The sequence below is a fragment of the Diaporthe batatas genome (genome assembly GCF_019321695.1).
Source record: "Diaporthe batatas strain CRI 302-4 chromosome Unknown Contig00008, whole genome shotgun sequence".
Taxonomy (NCBI): domain Eukaryota; kingdom Fungi; phylum Ascomycota; class Sordariomycetes; order Diaporthales; family Diaporthaceae; genus Diaporthe; species Diaporthe batatas.
In genome coordinates, this window is record NW_025408555.1 from 2,208,182 (window position 1) to 2,222,767 (window position 14,586).

The window sequence follows — 14,586 nt, forward strand, 5'->3', positions numbered from 1 at the left end:
CGGAACGTTCAGCCCTGGCCTCATTGTGTCAAGTGTGCGCAACGCCGCCGTCAAGACGGTGCCCCTTGGCCTTGTCTGTGCGTGGCAAGACTGAGGCCACATACACCTATCGTGTTCTAACTATAGTTGTAGACATAGTGATTTTGTAAGAACACAGTCTTGGGCGTTTACCACCGTATGAAGGCGCTATGTGTGTCTCTGGACGTATGCGGGATAGAAGCGAAACCAGTTAAGTTCGCGCATGGCAGATAGGAGCCTTAATATTCCGGGAATAACACGAGTAGTGCAGATGAGCCGCCATCATCTACTAGTAGCATCCCAGGAAAGCGTTCAATATTCAAATGCAGCCAAATGTGTCTGGAGAAATTCTATCATTTTAATACAGCCTCTCGTCTCATCTGAGCGGTCAGCTGGTTGGTATAACAACAGTGCCTGCCGACACTTCTCGCCCTGGGCTTTCTAGCTGAGCAGCAGCTGGCCGTCTTTCCTGCTACAAGGTCTCAGATGAACTGCGAGATGCTCGGGAGGACTGACGTGTACGCAGTCCCGCTCGGCGGCTCCATCGAGAACATGTAGTCCCCCCACCACGGGCCGCCTCCCCACCACAGCCAGCCCTGCCACACGTCGCTGTTGTCCTCCATGTACTGCAGCATGCCCGTCAGGGCCGTGATGCACTGGCTGTTGGCGCCGCCGGCCGTCTCGCCGAGTATGCCCTTCTTGCCGTTCTGCTTGAGCCACTGGGTGGCGGCCTGGAGGCGCTCGGCCCCGATGGTGGTCGACACGCAGTTCGGGGTCGTGCCCGAGCCGTCCGAGTCGAGGTACTGGTGCATCTCGTATATGATCTTGTTGGAGGGGTCGGTCAGGGATGCCATGGCAGCCCCTGAGCCGGAGGAGACCTGGTGTTTATGTTAGAGTCTCAAGGTTGTTCTTTTTTAGGAGTGAGTGACGTTAGGCGCGAGGAGAAGTCATACCCAAACCCAAGCACCCGTGTAGGAGTTACCCTCCACGAAGATGTATTGGCTGGTAGCACCAGCGGCGCGGATGCCATTGATAGCAGCCTGGTTGAGGTTTGCAACGAGGGTGTTGTCCATGTCGTGGTACTCGTTGTTGGTGTCGAAAATGACCTTGCTGTTGCTTGCGAACCGGGCGGCAAGGGTCTTCCAGTAGGCCTGGAAACCGGCCGTGTCGGTGATCACATTGCCGTAGTAGCGCCCAAAGTTCTGCGAGGAGATGACGGCGTATGCGCCTTTGCTTGTGATGTAGCTGACGATCTGGGGGTTCAAATTTTAGCTCAGGATCTGGTTCACTGTGTTGTAAGTTTTGTGAGGTCACTGACATCATTTAATCCGTTGTAGTATGCTTCGTCGATGCTACCTGTCAAGGTGTTTGGGATGATCCGTTCCCTGCAATATCATTGTCAGTGCCAGTGGCCAGCAAACGTCATGGATAACAAAGCAAAGACGTTGTCCTGAAGTCGTGGATAGCATACATGGACATTGGTATCCGGAAAGTGTTGAATCCCTTTGCGGTCAAAGTCTATAAGACTCATAGTCAGCATCAGCATTGGTAACTAATGAGTCTTCCCGAGGTCCCTGTGTCCCCACCGCCACCAGAGACCACTGGCAATGCTGCCTTTTCTTACATCAATAGTGGAATGGACCGGCCAGGTGTAGTCAGTGCCGAGTGTGCCCGGGTAGTTGCCCTCGCCGAACTCGGCCCCGGACTCGTTGACGCCCGTGAACAAGAACTTGCTCTTGCGCTTCTGTATAGCATTGGCATTGCTGCTCGTGCCGGTGGCTGGTGCAGCGACCGCCGATGTGACGGCGACCGCCCCGAGGACGACACTAGCAAATCTCATCTTGTCTCAAGTCAGGATGGATTACTTGCTGGCTCTTGGAGGCAAGACGTGGACATTTCAGCATACAGATGGGTAACATATCCATTTATATTCATTCAGTGGGCCATGACGGCAGTGATGCTACGGAGGCCATGACTCCGCGGTGGAGGGATGTTGACGTCTGTCAAACGTGTGAACAAGCCTCCCCCCAGGTCGCATCTACCAGTACGGTAGTGTCCCGCAATTTCAGTCTGGGCGAGCCGCAAATTGGCGCGTCCCCGCAATGCTTGTTGAGGTGGTGGTCACCGTGGTGGAAGCATCGTGAAAAGCCGGCGCTAATCAGTTTCGGTACTGGTCCCGAGGCTTGACAATCTGGGGTCTACACGTGTAGGTCATGCTTATTGTCGCATGGCCGGCGCGCCGGCGGGTTTATCTGTCGATCATAAGGACAAGGAACTTCCCGTTGGAACGTTGCACATGGGCAGCTTGAGTAAAAAACCGGATGACGCGGCGAATCACCAGACGGAGAAACGACTGCGGTCGAATAACAATGGCTTGTGGTCGGTCACGCACGCAGCTGGCAGGGAGCAAGAAAGGGGTAATGGATTGCTGCGGGCAATGTTGACCCACCTTCAGGTCAAGCTAGGCGTTACTGCCGCCGAGCCACATGCGGCCAAGAGAGGCAGGGAACTCCACATCCCCCTGATCCCGACGTCTTGTTGGTTGTTGTTACTGACTAGCGGCCTAAAAGTACGTGAAGAGCCAAGCAACGAGGCCCGAACAACTTTGAAACTCAACACCAAATCATAAGACTCATCTCTAGAGAATTCAGAAACATATTTAAAATCTATCAAACCAATCCACTTAGAAACCCGAAACCTAGTATGAAGGAATTGAGAGAAACCAGCTAGGAGCAGGATGTCGGAAGGAGAAGAAACAAAATGACATCTGGAGTGGACCCGACATGCCCCGATGAACTCGTCACATTGTTCAGAGACATACTATTGCCGCTTCTGTTCTGGCCTCACCCAGTATTGATTACGAGATTCCTGATCCATTTCACTGGAGTCCTGGGTACGAGTTCTGGATCTCCCTTTAGACTTTTGTCTCTGCAAAGATGATATTTGGATGTTTTGAGTAGCAACTTTTGAGCTAATAAATTTGAAGTCTGCCTGAGAAGGCTAGCGATATAACTTACTCGATACTTTTATAACAACATAATCACTTAGCAGATCAGCCAAATTTGCAGAGCTGTTAAAAGTGGTGGTGTAATTAAGCTGAAAGTAGAATGTGGCGCATTTGACCGTGTGGAACAAGCCCTGCGTTTCATAGGGTTCTATTGCATCAAATATCCCCATGTCGTAGGGTACAGCTGAGGCATCAGGTGCATATGTGCTTGTGCCACCTACTAAGGCTGGGTTTCAATTGTGGCGGTCCCAGAAATCTTGCTAACAGGGTAAGTCTGGCCAGCTCCTGCTTTCTTGACTCGGGATTGGGTCAGGTCTCACTATGAGCTATGGGAAAATAAAATGGATCAGCTCTTTCTCGCATTGTGAATTGTTCCAAACCTCACCTGCGTTGAGTTGTGACCCGTCCGGCTGCTTCACATCATGATCAGCCGTTGCAATGTGAACCCAGGCCTGACGTGGCTTTTGATTTTGCAAATGGTAAATCCAAACGAGGAGAAAAGACGTCTCGGTCCAACTTTGTTTTCAGATAATCAGGAACTATACGGTGGTTTACAAAGTTATGATATACAGCACTGCGATCAGACACTCGACACAATTCGACAGTTGCACATTCGCCATAGCGACGGACATGTTGCAAGCACGAAATGGTTGCAGAAACAAGAATCGTTAAAAGAGGAACCCAACGCTTGTTCCCAAAATTTCATAATGAAGTGAAAGAGAACCCATCTAGAGGTCAGCTTGATGAACGACTCTCAACGCCCACAACCACAACAAAATGCCTCCAGGAGTGCCACAACTACAAGGTGAGCCCAGCCATCTGACGTGCTCCTTCCGGCGCGCTGAATCTACCTTATTAATTTTACATTGACCCTAAGTGATTCTGGTATATTCAATATTGAATTCAGGAAGACGGCAACGCGGACTGTTGCGGCGGAACACAACAAAAAACTCGGGCAAAGGACCTCCAGATATCGTCCTCAGAACCTCATGGTCTTGCGATTGGGCAACAGCCTGAGAACCGTAGCACTGACAATGCATCAAATTGTACAGCTTTAAACTTTGCGGGTTCCTCATAGTTGTGACCTGGCAGTTCTGCCCCTACTAGTGTGAGCACAGTCCGGTAATATCCCGGTAGGTAGGCAGAACCACGCGAGCATGCAGATCACGATCCCCAAGGACACAGAGTATATCAGCGCGCCTGAATTACGAGAAAACTATACCAACGGTGTCAAGATATGTCAAATCAAACCAGACGGGACTACTGAATACCTGCGACCAGGTCAGCCACAATTAGATAGTATGGCTGCCGCAATCATGTTGTTGGGGCTCGGTATAATGGAGAGGCCACCTTGGCGTGCGATAATGAGGACGCATGCGAGCATGATGTTTGACAACGTATTAGAGCATCCTTTGCCACCGGGAAGAATTAATTCGGGGGAGGCCATCCAAAAACTGTTAGATGAGTCCATTCGACGTTGCCGCCATACCACTCCAATTTCTATTCTCAGTGACCTCGGCAATAATAGGCGCACACTTGTAAGGATAACTAGTCCGCCCCGTGGGGTTTTCAACCAACAGCTGGTCGCAAAAGCGGAATATAATGTCAAGGTAATAATTTTCTTCGCGCAGTCTCTGAGTGATTTCTGTTTCTGGCCGAACAAGTATGATATTTCTGACCTTTTTGGACAGGTCAATGATCTTAATGGAAGCGCCCCCGTGGACTATGCCAAGCATAAAAAAGCCTAGTATTACGAGACGGCCAAGCATCACCTAACTACAAGATATCATAACATGATTTTACACTTTTATGGCACCAGGGATACCTGCCAGATATGAAATGGAGCACATGCTCATTCCTGCTCAGAAGCTCGGTGGAACATACGCCCAACGTCGTGTCTGATAGAGGGTTCAGGACCGTGAATCTGGGGAGTCAGGCAGCCAATTTGCAGAGTTTGAGGTGCTCGGTGGCACTATCAATATGATAAGAGAGACGAGGGAGCCATTGAAACCGAAGTCCTTGCGGCGGTCATTCGAAGACTTCCCGTATATTTTGAGCCACTGACAGGTTGGTGCTATGCTGGAGAGACGCAAGTCACCATCCCCACTGAACGCCCATAGAAGCTCAGCCATCTTTCAAGACTTGCCACGAACTGCAGTGCGCCTGTTTGTCGCGTGATATCACGCACGTGCGGTGTACTAGATTGTTTCTGGTCTTTGAAATGAGGTGGCTAGTCGATATAGAGCGCAAGAATAAGAGGTGCGGGACTGTCAAGGCCGTATAAGCTACCGAGGACAAACTGGCACGTACATCGCAGATGTATTATAATAGAGATGAACCATTTCAAGCAGGCCTCGTACTATTTGTGAAAGACGCCTGGGCATGCCAGTAGAGGCCCTTGAGCCATAGGTGCAGAGACTTGGGCGTCAAAGCCGAATATCGCACCAAAAAAGGACTGTTTGTATGGAAGGTATTTCCGGTAATCACCCTGAATTGAATTCTAATGTTGGGGCTCACAATGATGGGCACATCCATATGAGATGAACAGTAAGATGGCGGTAGAATATTGGTGCAGACCGGGCTGCGTGCACTACCTAAGTGCTAGGTAAGTACCCACTGGGGCAGGCGCTGAACCGATGCGTCAAGACCCCCTGCTGCGAGTGGTCCGTGCTCCCGTTCTGGGGTAAGTTGATGCCAAAAAGTTGTCGGGAGTCGGGTGCAGCCAGTTCGAGTCGAGTTCCCTCGGAAGCATCCTGCCCGTCTTCAGGAAAGCCAGCACGCAGCACAGCCAAGATGCAGCCCACGAGGGCATTACTGAAGCGGTCGATCTGGAAGGGTAAGTCCTGGGAGGAGGATTGCTCCCACCACCCCTGCCTGGCGCGCAGTGCAGGTCCTCTCGCTAACTCTTGTCTCGTCTCGTCTCGCAGGGCCACACATTGTACCGTACGTCCGTCCACAACACCACCTCAAGAATCAATCACCACTCACATAGGAAGCCAGCCTCCCCCTCGTCAAGCCCGTGCCCGGCAAGTTCATGGCCCCGATCCGCACGCAGGCCCGGTCGGCCACCATCCTGCCCAGCTTCGTGGGCATGAACTTTGAGGTGTACAACGGCAAGGTGTATAACCCCGTGACCATCACCGAGGACATGGTGGGGCACAAGCTGGGGGAATTTTCGCAGTACGTTTATCGTTGTTGTCCCGTGGGGAGGAAGGAAACATGAGCGTGTTGGTTTAATGCTGACCTGGTGTTTGTGTTAGGACACGGAAGCCGTTCATCTATGACAAGCGATAAAGGAAGGGCGTATTGTGACGAGGACAGGGCAAGACTATCTCGGGCGCATCCGGAGGGAGAACACTGGCCTGATGTGGAGGACTGGACGAGGCGTATGGTCATGCGACCACCCTGGGCCGGCACGGCAGTAGATGGGACCAGTGAGCCGAGGTGGACGGGACAACACTGGCATGGCAGTCCAAGGACATTTCGTTAGAGCTGCTAGATGAGCTTTGCTACTGCACCGAGCCGCAGTCTGCTCGCCATTGTTATAAAGTAGGCTCCTACTACTGCTATTACGGCTGACTTGCCGCAACTCTCAATCTGGATATCCCTCCTTAGTTATGGTGGCTCGTCACCCAAATCCCTGTGCATAAAAAGAAGTGCAGACTTGTCCGCCCCCCAAACGCCGTGATCCACCCCGTCCGTGAAACGCCTTTCGAAAATGATACCGTTGCCGCGCGCCCAATCGGTATGTGCAGTAGACAGGCAGGCAGCCTGCATAGGTGCGATAGAGGAAGCCCTCATGCCGGGCCCAACATCCATCCAGTCCAAGTAAGTCTCCAGACCAGACCTCCCTCCCTCACAGTCATCAACAGCCCCCCCACACAGCTCACCGGTAGAACTCGCTCCTCTTGACGTTGACCCCATACTCCCCAACCGCCATCCCCAGATCCTCCATGGTGAGCACGGTCCGGTTCTGGCTCCCGCCCTGCCCGCCGCCGCCGAAGCCGGGCCTCTGGATCCCCAGCAGCGCCTGCCCCGCGGCACCAGCGGCAGACGCGCCGCCCTGCCCGCCCTTGCCGCCGCCGCCGCCGCCGCCGCCGCCGCCGGCCCCGCCGCCCTGCTGGCCCGGGATGGGGTAGCCCGCCGCGGCGCCCAGGTTGCCCATGGGGTTGTTGGCGGCGGCGCTGTTGGAGGCGCGGATCCGCGAGTACTGGTATGCGTCGGCGGCGATGTCGGCGACGAACTTCTGGGTCGCGAGGGCGAGGAGCTTTGCGAGGCGCGGGTCGGTCTGGGGCGGGGGCGGGAGGCCTGCCTTGGTCATGTAGTAGTTTGTTACGCCGTCGGGGATCTGGTTTGTGGCTGTTAGTTTGAGGGATGGGTGGAGGGAGGCGCGTGTGCGTGTTTTGTGTGGACGACCCAGGGAGGGGGCAGCCGAGCACAAACACAAACACACACACACACACACACACACACAAACAAACAACCCAGGGCTCACGTACAATCGGCGCGTACTCGTCGATCCGGGCCAGGAACTCCTTCAGCGACGTGTCCTTGCGCGTGGGCAGCCGCGGGTCCACCAGCGGCGCATACCCGCCTGTCTCGTCCTCGCCGCCTTGCTGTTGTTGGGCACCACCAGCAGTTGCGGCGGGGGCGGCAGCAGCAGCGGCAGTAGTAGAAGGTTGCGCCGCGCTCGCGTTGTTGCCTCCTCCTCCTCCCTGCTCGGCGGCGGGGTCCTGCGAAGGTGGTTGTGGTGGTGCTGCTGCTGGTTGCTGCGGCGGCGACATGGTCGTTGATTCTTGTTGGTTGGTCAGTTTGCGCGGTGGTTGGTGGTTGTCGAGTTATGGATATGGAGATGGGAGGGAAATGGGAGAGTTGCGCCGCTGCGATGGACGAGGTCGAGGTTGGCGTCACGGATGTGGGTGGATGGGTTGATGGATTGCTTGTGATAGCGCAAGGCTGCGTCGGTGCGAGGGAGGCTGGCTGCATCCACGCCCGCGGGTTGCTGACATAATCCTCCCTCGTGGCGACCCCCCCCCTTTCTCCTCAACCACCGAAATGCTTGCTAGAAACAGCGCCGTTCACAATTACTGTATTCTGCATGTTCAATTCGACGGTAGGATCACGTATTTCCGATAGTGAAACGGCAGGCGAGTGAACTACTGGCATATGGCTTGTCGGCACCCAAATCTCATCACTTTCTTTCCATTCTTTTCATAGCTACCAGTGCTACTCGTAGACACCAGCCAGTATTCCCAAAGCAAAATCCCAGCCAAAATCGCCATGCTATTTATTCACCAATAATCAATCATCTCGCCCCACAGACATGCTGTCCTGTTTCGGGTTCACGTGTGATGCGAGTCTCGCCATCTCCTCATCTTCCTTGCCTCGTCCCTTCCACTACCCTGGGCGAAACAAGTATCCCCAGGTGTCCATTCTCCTCTACATGCTCCTCGACGCGGCCACCAAGTTAGCGCCGCCTGCTCCTCGTCGTAGTTGTCACCGGCTCGAAGGCGTCGTCGTCGTCGTCATCGTCATCATCGATCTCGTCGTCACTAACTTCGAGAGCCCTCTGGGTCTGCGCCACACGCGTGGCCGGACGCTGCGACTGCGAGAAGTTCAGCGTCGACTGCCGTGTCTTGGCCGCCGGTGCCGGTGCCGGTGCCGCTTTCGGTTTCGGTTTCGGCGCAGCTTTTGTCGCCCGTGACGGTGCCGCCCGGGTGGCAACCGCCTTGGTGGTGCGCGTGGCCCGCTTGGGCGCCGGCGCCGGAGGGTCCGCCTCTTCGTCGTCGTCCATGAACGCGTCCTCTGACATGGCATCTGTCCCTCCTGCGGCCTCCTCCTCCTCCTCCTCGTCTTCGTCGCTGTCCACAACAAACCCTGTAGTCTTCTTGGGCCGCCCACGCGTTGCGGGAGTCTTTTTCGTGGCCGGCGCCTTCTTGGCGGGCGCTTTCTTTGCTGCCGCCCCACGCTTGGTGGCTGGCTTAGGGGGTTGGGACACCACCGACTCCTCCCGATCCTCCTGGGACACAAACACGTCGTCCATCTCGACGTCCTCGTCGCTAACACTGCGTCGGTTCCGGCGGCCTGTCGTCTTCCTGGCCGGGGCCGCGTCCCCTGCGCCGTACCAGTGAGACTCGTCATCGCCCCAGTGAGCTCCAAGGTCAGAGTCGTAGTCCTCTGGCCTGGGCTTCATCCGTCTACCACCTGGGCGCCTGCCGGTCTTCTCGAACAGATGCTCCTCATCCTCCCTGTACGTCTGGAGCAGCGTCTCCATGGGCGCATCTGGGTCCGAGATGCTGAGCTCCACGATCTTCCGCACCGATTGCCTCAGGGAGTCGTCCACGAACTCATCCATGTTGTGGCCGCCGCCCTTTTCCACAAAGCTCACGATCGTGTCGATGAACTTGTTCTTGGGCAGCACCTTGAGCGAGCTCTGTGTCAGGAACTCCTCGACCAGCACGTCGGGCTTGACCACGTCGTCGTTGCCAATGGCCTCCATGATCCGCTCAGGCAGCGACGGGTCGTCGGTCGCGCGTTCTGTTTCTCTCCTTTAGCCAGGTCCACACCCTCTCGCGGCGGAAAAGCTTCAGTGACTCACTCGCCGTGGTTTTCTTGCGGTAAAACGAGACGACATCGTTGACGTTGGCCACCCTGCCCACGAACCGGTTGGAGAAGCGTTGCGGGTTCTCGACGTCAAAGTTGCAGCCCTCCGCCGCCGTGTACTCGACCTTGAGGCGGATGAGGGGCAGCGGCCGGTCCTCGTCCGGGATCTCGTCCTCGGGCTCGTCCTGCAGCGCCAGCCACTCGCGGTTCGCCTTGGCGATCATCTCGTCGACCCTGGCGATGAGCAGCTTGGTGATCTTCTCGCGGTTGTTCTTGACGGTCTGCAGCTTCTGGAAGTCTTTCTCCTTCTGCAGCACGATCTGGCTCTGGACGAACGGGCGGACGGTCTTGAGGGGGATCGGGGTGGTGACGGCCGTCTTGCCGGTGATGCTGACGATGGCGACCTGCTTCTGGACGGCCTCGGCGGGGATCAGGGAGGTGGCAACGGACGAGCCGGGCTGGATGACGTCGAAGCCGGTCTCGGGGTTCTTGGAAGGCGTGATTTTACACTCGTGCTCGTGGCCCCAGATGACGAGGTTCATCCAGTCGGGCAGGACATTCTCGGGCAGGTAGCTGGTGGCGGTGTGTGGGGTGTGGTTCTGGTGGACGGTCAGGAGGTTGAAGAAGTCGGAGGCCTGCTGGGTGGGGCGGAAGAAGGAGACGTGGTGGTCGCGAAAGGTGCGGAACAGGCGCTCGTCCCTGACGTTGCTGAGGCCGTAGAGGGCGAGCTTGGTCCTCCCCTTCTGCAGCAGCACGGGCTTGACCTGGATGTTGTCGACCTCGGGGACCCTCCCAAAGTAGTTGACGAGGCCGGCGACCTGCAGCAGGTCGAGGGAGCAGAAGTGGCCGTCGCCGCTGGGGTCGTCGTGGTTGCCGTGGATGGAGAAGACGGGGATGGAGATGTTCATGTCGGGGTCCTCGTAGTTGACGTGGGAGAAGGCGCCCTCAAAGACCTCGTGGGCGTCGGAGAGGAACTCGAGCTCGCAGGGCTTCATGCCGAGGCAGTTCTTGCGGAGGGAGCGCATGACCTGGTACATGGACTTGCGGGAGGGCTTGTTGTCGTGGAAGAGATCACCGCCGAGGAGGACCATGTCGACCTGGGCAGGCAGGCAGTCAGCCAGTCAGCGTAGCTCCAGGCATGGTAGCTCCAGGCAGGGACAGAGCACACGGGCAGGAGCTTACTTACATCCTCGGTCCTGGCCAGGTTCATGATCTCGTCAAAGGTCTTCCAGCTGTCATCCTTGCGGATGGGGTCTCGCTCCTCGTAGCCGACATGGTTGTCCGATGCCACGAGGATACGGATCGTGTCCTGGGCTGCGTGGGGAGAGATATTAGCTAGGAAATAAAGTCTAGGACGCATAGCCCATGACTGATGCTTTGACCCTCGCCCAGGATCGTGAGCCAAAGGCCAAGTCGAGGGCGACGGCGAGGAGAGACAGGAACAGAAGAACCAACCTGGGGCGTCGGCAGGCATCGTGCCGGTCAAAACATGTGCTCTTGACGATGGGCTGGCTAGATCAAGAGTCGGATGAGGGAGATGGTCGCACGAGTGGCATCGTTTGCTTTGCTCGGTTAAAGTGGGAGTGCGCGGTGGGTGGTAAACGCGTTGTGGGTGGGGAGGGGTCCAGGCAGTCGCGTCAGTGGAGCTTGGGCCCGACACGAACTCACATGGCCTGGTGGGGCTGCAGCTCACAGCCTAGCCTACCCTGGGCCTTCCCAGCAAGAGCCAAGGGTTGGGGAGGGGGGGCCACTACGGGGCCACACTGCTATGGTTACTGGCTCTAAGGTCTCTCCCAACCTGGGCATTGGCACTCCGTAGTGTAGAACTAGGTATCTACCTACGCTAGGTACCTGGTACCGTCGACCTAGCGTGGACTTTACAAAACAGACAAGACTCAGAATCGATTGGCCATGCTGGACATCATCGAGTGATCGTGGTTGCGTCAGGGCTCACTCACGACAGCACGAGGGGGATGCTCGCGACGCTCCGACGCTGGAGTCGTCGTCCTTCAAGTCGTCCTTGAATGTTGTCTTGTTGATTTCTGAGCACCAGCAAAACAACCACTGCCGTAAAGAACCAACAACTTCAACCCTGAGCCTGCCTGCATTTCACTCGCCCGCATCTGCCCTCGACCGAACAACACATGGACGACTTTGGTGACCAGGCCTCCTTCGAGGCCGACCCCGACGTCGATCTCGACGACGACATGGACCAGGATGCCCACGACCTAGGCGACTACGACCACGACGCCGGTCAGGATGAGCTGGACGACCTGGATGAAGAAGAGGACGACGAGGACGGCATTGGAATGCCCTTTGACCCCATAGCGCTGGGCCTCAAGGAGATCAACAACCTCGCTAGGTGCCGTGTCAGCACCTTCAAGCCCGGCAACGGCGTCAAGGAGCTCCTGGATGATGACCTCAGCCAGTACTGGCAGTGCGTATTTCTCTCCGTCGCTCTCTCCAAGACCAATCCCCTGGTCTGAAAGGACTTTATTTACTCACAAGATTGCCAGGTCCGACGGCGTCCAGCCGCACCTCATGACCATGAAGTTCACCCGCCAGGTCGAGATCCGCGCCCTGCGCTTCTTTGTCGACTACACCCAGGACGAGTCCTACACCCCGACCAAGATCTTGTGGTTCGCCGGCACCTCGGAGCACAGCCTCATCCAGTTCGCCAGCTCCACCCTCACCAGCCCCGTCGGCTGGCAGGACGTCAGCATCACCGGCTGCGGCGGCGGCGACGACTCAAACTCCCTGTGCTGCTTCGTCGTCCAGATGCACGTCATGGAAAACCACCAGAACGGCAAGGACACCCACATCCGCGCCGTCAAGGCCTACGGCTTCGACGACCAGCTCAGGGCCGCCGGCGCCACCGGCGTCCCTGCCGCCCCCGGCCACGTCGAGAAGGTCTTTAGGGTCGACGAGACCAAGTCTGGCGAGGACGCCGAGCGCGACCTGCTCAATTACATCGCCGCCAGGGAGAGGGACAAGCCCCCGGATAACCCCGGCGACCCGAGCGGCACCGCCTCCACCCTGGATTTCTTGGAAGGTCCCGTCCTGCGGTGATGTCTCCCCGTCATTTTCCAGGGTGGACAGCAGGTGGGGACTCAGCGTGTTCGTACCCTTATTTCCGCCGAGCTTCAGACTGGATACCAACGCTGTTCCCACCGCGACATGGTGTTCTTCGAGGGCCGAAAGGTGCGCACTTGTGGAATCACGAAGAAGCACACAAAATGCCGGACTGGTAGTTGGGACGGACAGCTCAATGTCGTATGATGCCGTACGTTCGACCACACTGGCTCACAAACTGGACGATGAGTGTTGTCCAGCACGCGTATTTACGCACCAGCCAGGCCGCATCTGCGCCAAGTGATGCATCAAGCTTCATCGCTGCTGAAGCATAAAATATACACCTATACCGCCTACACAGATCAACAGTGTTCAACGGCATCGCTGTCGCCCCGGAAGCCTTTTCGAACCGTCATTCAATGAACAAGTAGGCTGGGTTTTGATCAGCACCGGCAGGTCGTATACATGTATATGCGAAAATTACAGGACAATGAGTCTCATGCCCGGAGTGTTAGATATTATTGTGCCGATGATACATCACATGCAGCTGCTTCCTGCACAGAAAGTGGTGTACCGCTAAGAGAAAACAATCCGCTTATTTTGGGCATTACTTGACAAAAAACGATCGATACAGTCCCAATGTTGAAGCGACATTCGGAGTTGTTCACAATCTACGGAGTAAACGCCAACTTCTACACTACCAGCTCTGCCCAGGTGTCTGCTACGCCGGCGTGACGTAGGGCTGTATATTAATATCATCGGATGTGACGGGCACACACCTCTGGGCTGTACCTTTCTGCGCGGTGCTGATGGTTCTGAGCTTCTTCATCCTGTCTTCGAGCGCTTTCCGTCGCCTGGGTGGCCCGTCCCGAGAAGAAAGGCTGAGCGCACGGCGCTTGTCAGCCCTCTCCGGCAGGATTCAATTACAACCGCGGCGGCAACATTTTCCAAGGTTCAAACATCCAGGAGAAGGCCCGCTTGGACCAGAGGTGGGATTATACACACGGCCATAATTGGCCTTTCTTTGCTGCTGCCCAAGTGCAGTGCCCCGCAGAGATTTGACTCACGCATAGTTACATGTCCAGAAACGCTGTTGCGAAGCGGGCGGGGAAGCGCGCGGCGCGACAGGTCGCAGCGACGCGGTCTGTTGAATCGTACAGGCGTGGCCGTCAAAATGGTGCCACCGGGCCTCTGCCACTCCGGCCTCGACGGGGGTGTGGCAGCGGCGACGAGCGTCATGGTCGCCTGCCGTCATCAAGGCCATGATGGCCCGGACTGCGGAGGTGGGCAGCCCCACCATCCTGCGCGCGATCGTCGCGGCTGGTGAGAGCCATAGGAAGCCTTTGTCTGAGTGCAGGGTCAAGGAGAGAGTATCGGGTGCCTGCCTAGGTCAGCGGCGAAGAAACCTTGGGCGCCAGGAACTGCGAGGATCTGTGTGGAAGGAGCTTGTCGATGAGTATGAGGCTGTTCAGCCTGGGTGCACCGAGGCTTCCGAGCATATAGGGGGGATTTCCTGCCTCAGCATGGGGCATTCGAGGCGAATAGTGACTTGACACACTCACAAAAGTACAGAGTGGGATCCAACTTGGGGGAAACCTAAGTGTGGGGAAATGATCTGATTTTCTGAAGCTTGAGGCTTCATATGACCGTGGAAGGGGAGCTGGAAACTAAAGCCAGGCAGGTGGTATTAATAGTTCACGAAACATCATGCCGTGCCGGTCCGAAAACACACCCGTTACCTGTCGGAGATTCAATTCTTGGGCAATGTTGCGGCCACCTCTTCTTCGGGTTTGAGGGCATGGCCAGCGGCCAAGCCCAAATTACCTCGAGTGCCCCAGAATGTCCACATACATGTCATATTAATGCCTTCGATAGAAGCTCCAGCA

The 14,586-nt window shown here is 56.2% G+C and overlaps 5 protein-coding genes across 5 annotated transcripts; 2 read left to right on the forward strand and 3 right to left on the reverse strand.

Annotated features, from left to right (window-relative positions):
• Positions 1 to 500: 500 nt before the first annotated feature.
• KVR01_007191 (uncharacterized protein) lies at positions 501 to 1,858 on the reverse strand (the record flags this gene model as incomplete). The annotated part of the gene is made up of 5 exons (XM_044794480.1): positions 501 to 896; positions 972 to 1,271; positions 1,337 to 1,403; positions 1,463 to 1,536; positions 1,643 to 1,858. The coding sequence occupies 5 exons, from the start codon at positions 1,856 to 1,858 to the stop codon at positions 501 to 503; spliced, it is 1,053 nt and encodes a 350-aa protein (XP_044643444.1).
• Positions 1,859 to 5,647: 3,789 nt separating this feature from the next.
• Positions 5,648 to 7,108, forward strand: KVR01_007302 (uncharacterized protein). Its single transcript, XM_044783136.1, has 4 exons — positions 5,648 to 5,861; positions 5,953 to 5,968; positions 6,026 to 6,205; positions 6,286 to 7,108. Exons 1-4 carry the CDS (start codon positions 5,717 to 5,719, stop codon positions 6,317 to 6,319), a joined length of 375 nt encoding a protein of 124 aa, XP_044643555.1. The 5' UTR covers positions 5,648 to 5,716; the 3' UTR covers positions 6,320 to 7,108.
• Positions 6,912 to 8,069, reverse strand: KVR01_007536 (uncharacterized protein; the record flags this gene model as incomplete). Its single annotated transcript, XM_044787832.1, has 2 exons — positions 7,525 to 8,069; positions 6,912 to 7,373 (listed from the first exon to the last, which is right to left on the reverse strand). Exons 1-2 carry the CDS (start codon positions 7,807 to 7,809, stop codon positions 6,912 to 6,914), a joined length of 747 nt encoding a protein of 248 aa, XP_044643789.1. The 5' UTR covers positions 7,810 to 8,069.
• A 41-nt stretch (positions 8,070 to 8,110) lies between these two features.
• On the reverse strand, positions 8,111 to 11,258 carry KVR01_007361 (MRX complex nuclease subunit). Its single transcript, XM_044782081.1, has 4 exons — positions 11,084 to 11,258; positions 10,815 to 10,942; positions 9,624 to 10,725; positions 8,111 to 9,562 (listed from the first exon to the last, which is right to left on the reverse strand). Exons 1-4 carry the CDS (start codon positions 11,100 to 11,102, stop codon positions 8,493 to 8,495), a joined length of 2,319 nt encoding a protein of 772 aa, XP_044643614.1. The 5' UTR covers positions 11,103 to 11,258; the 3' UTR covers positions 8,111 to 8,492.
• Positions 11,259 to 11,451: 193 nt separating this feature from the next.
• On the forward strand, positions 11,452 to 14,521 carry KVR01_007573 (anaphase promoting complex subunit DOC1). The gene is made up of 2 exons (XM_044794701.1): positions 11,452 to 12,065; positions 12,145 to 14,521. The coding sequence occupies exons 1-2, from the start codon at positions 11,773 to 11,775 to the stop codon at positions 12,695 to 12,697; spliced, it is 846 nt and encodes a 281-aa protein (XP_044643826.1). The 5' UTR covers positions 11,452 to 11,772; the 3' UTR covers positions 12,698 to 14,521.
• The last annotated feature ends 65 nt before the right edge of the window (positions 14,522 to 14,586 follow it).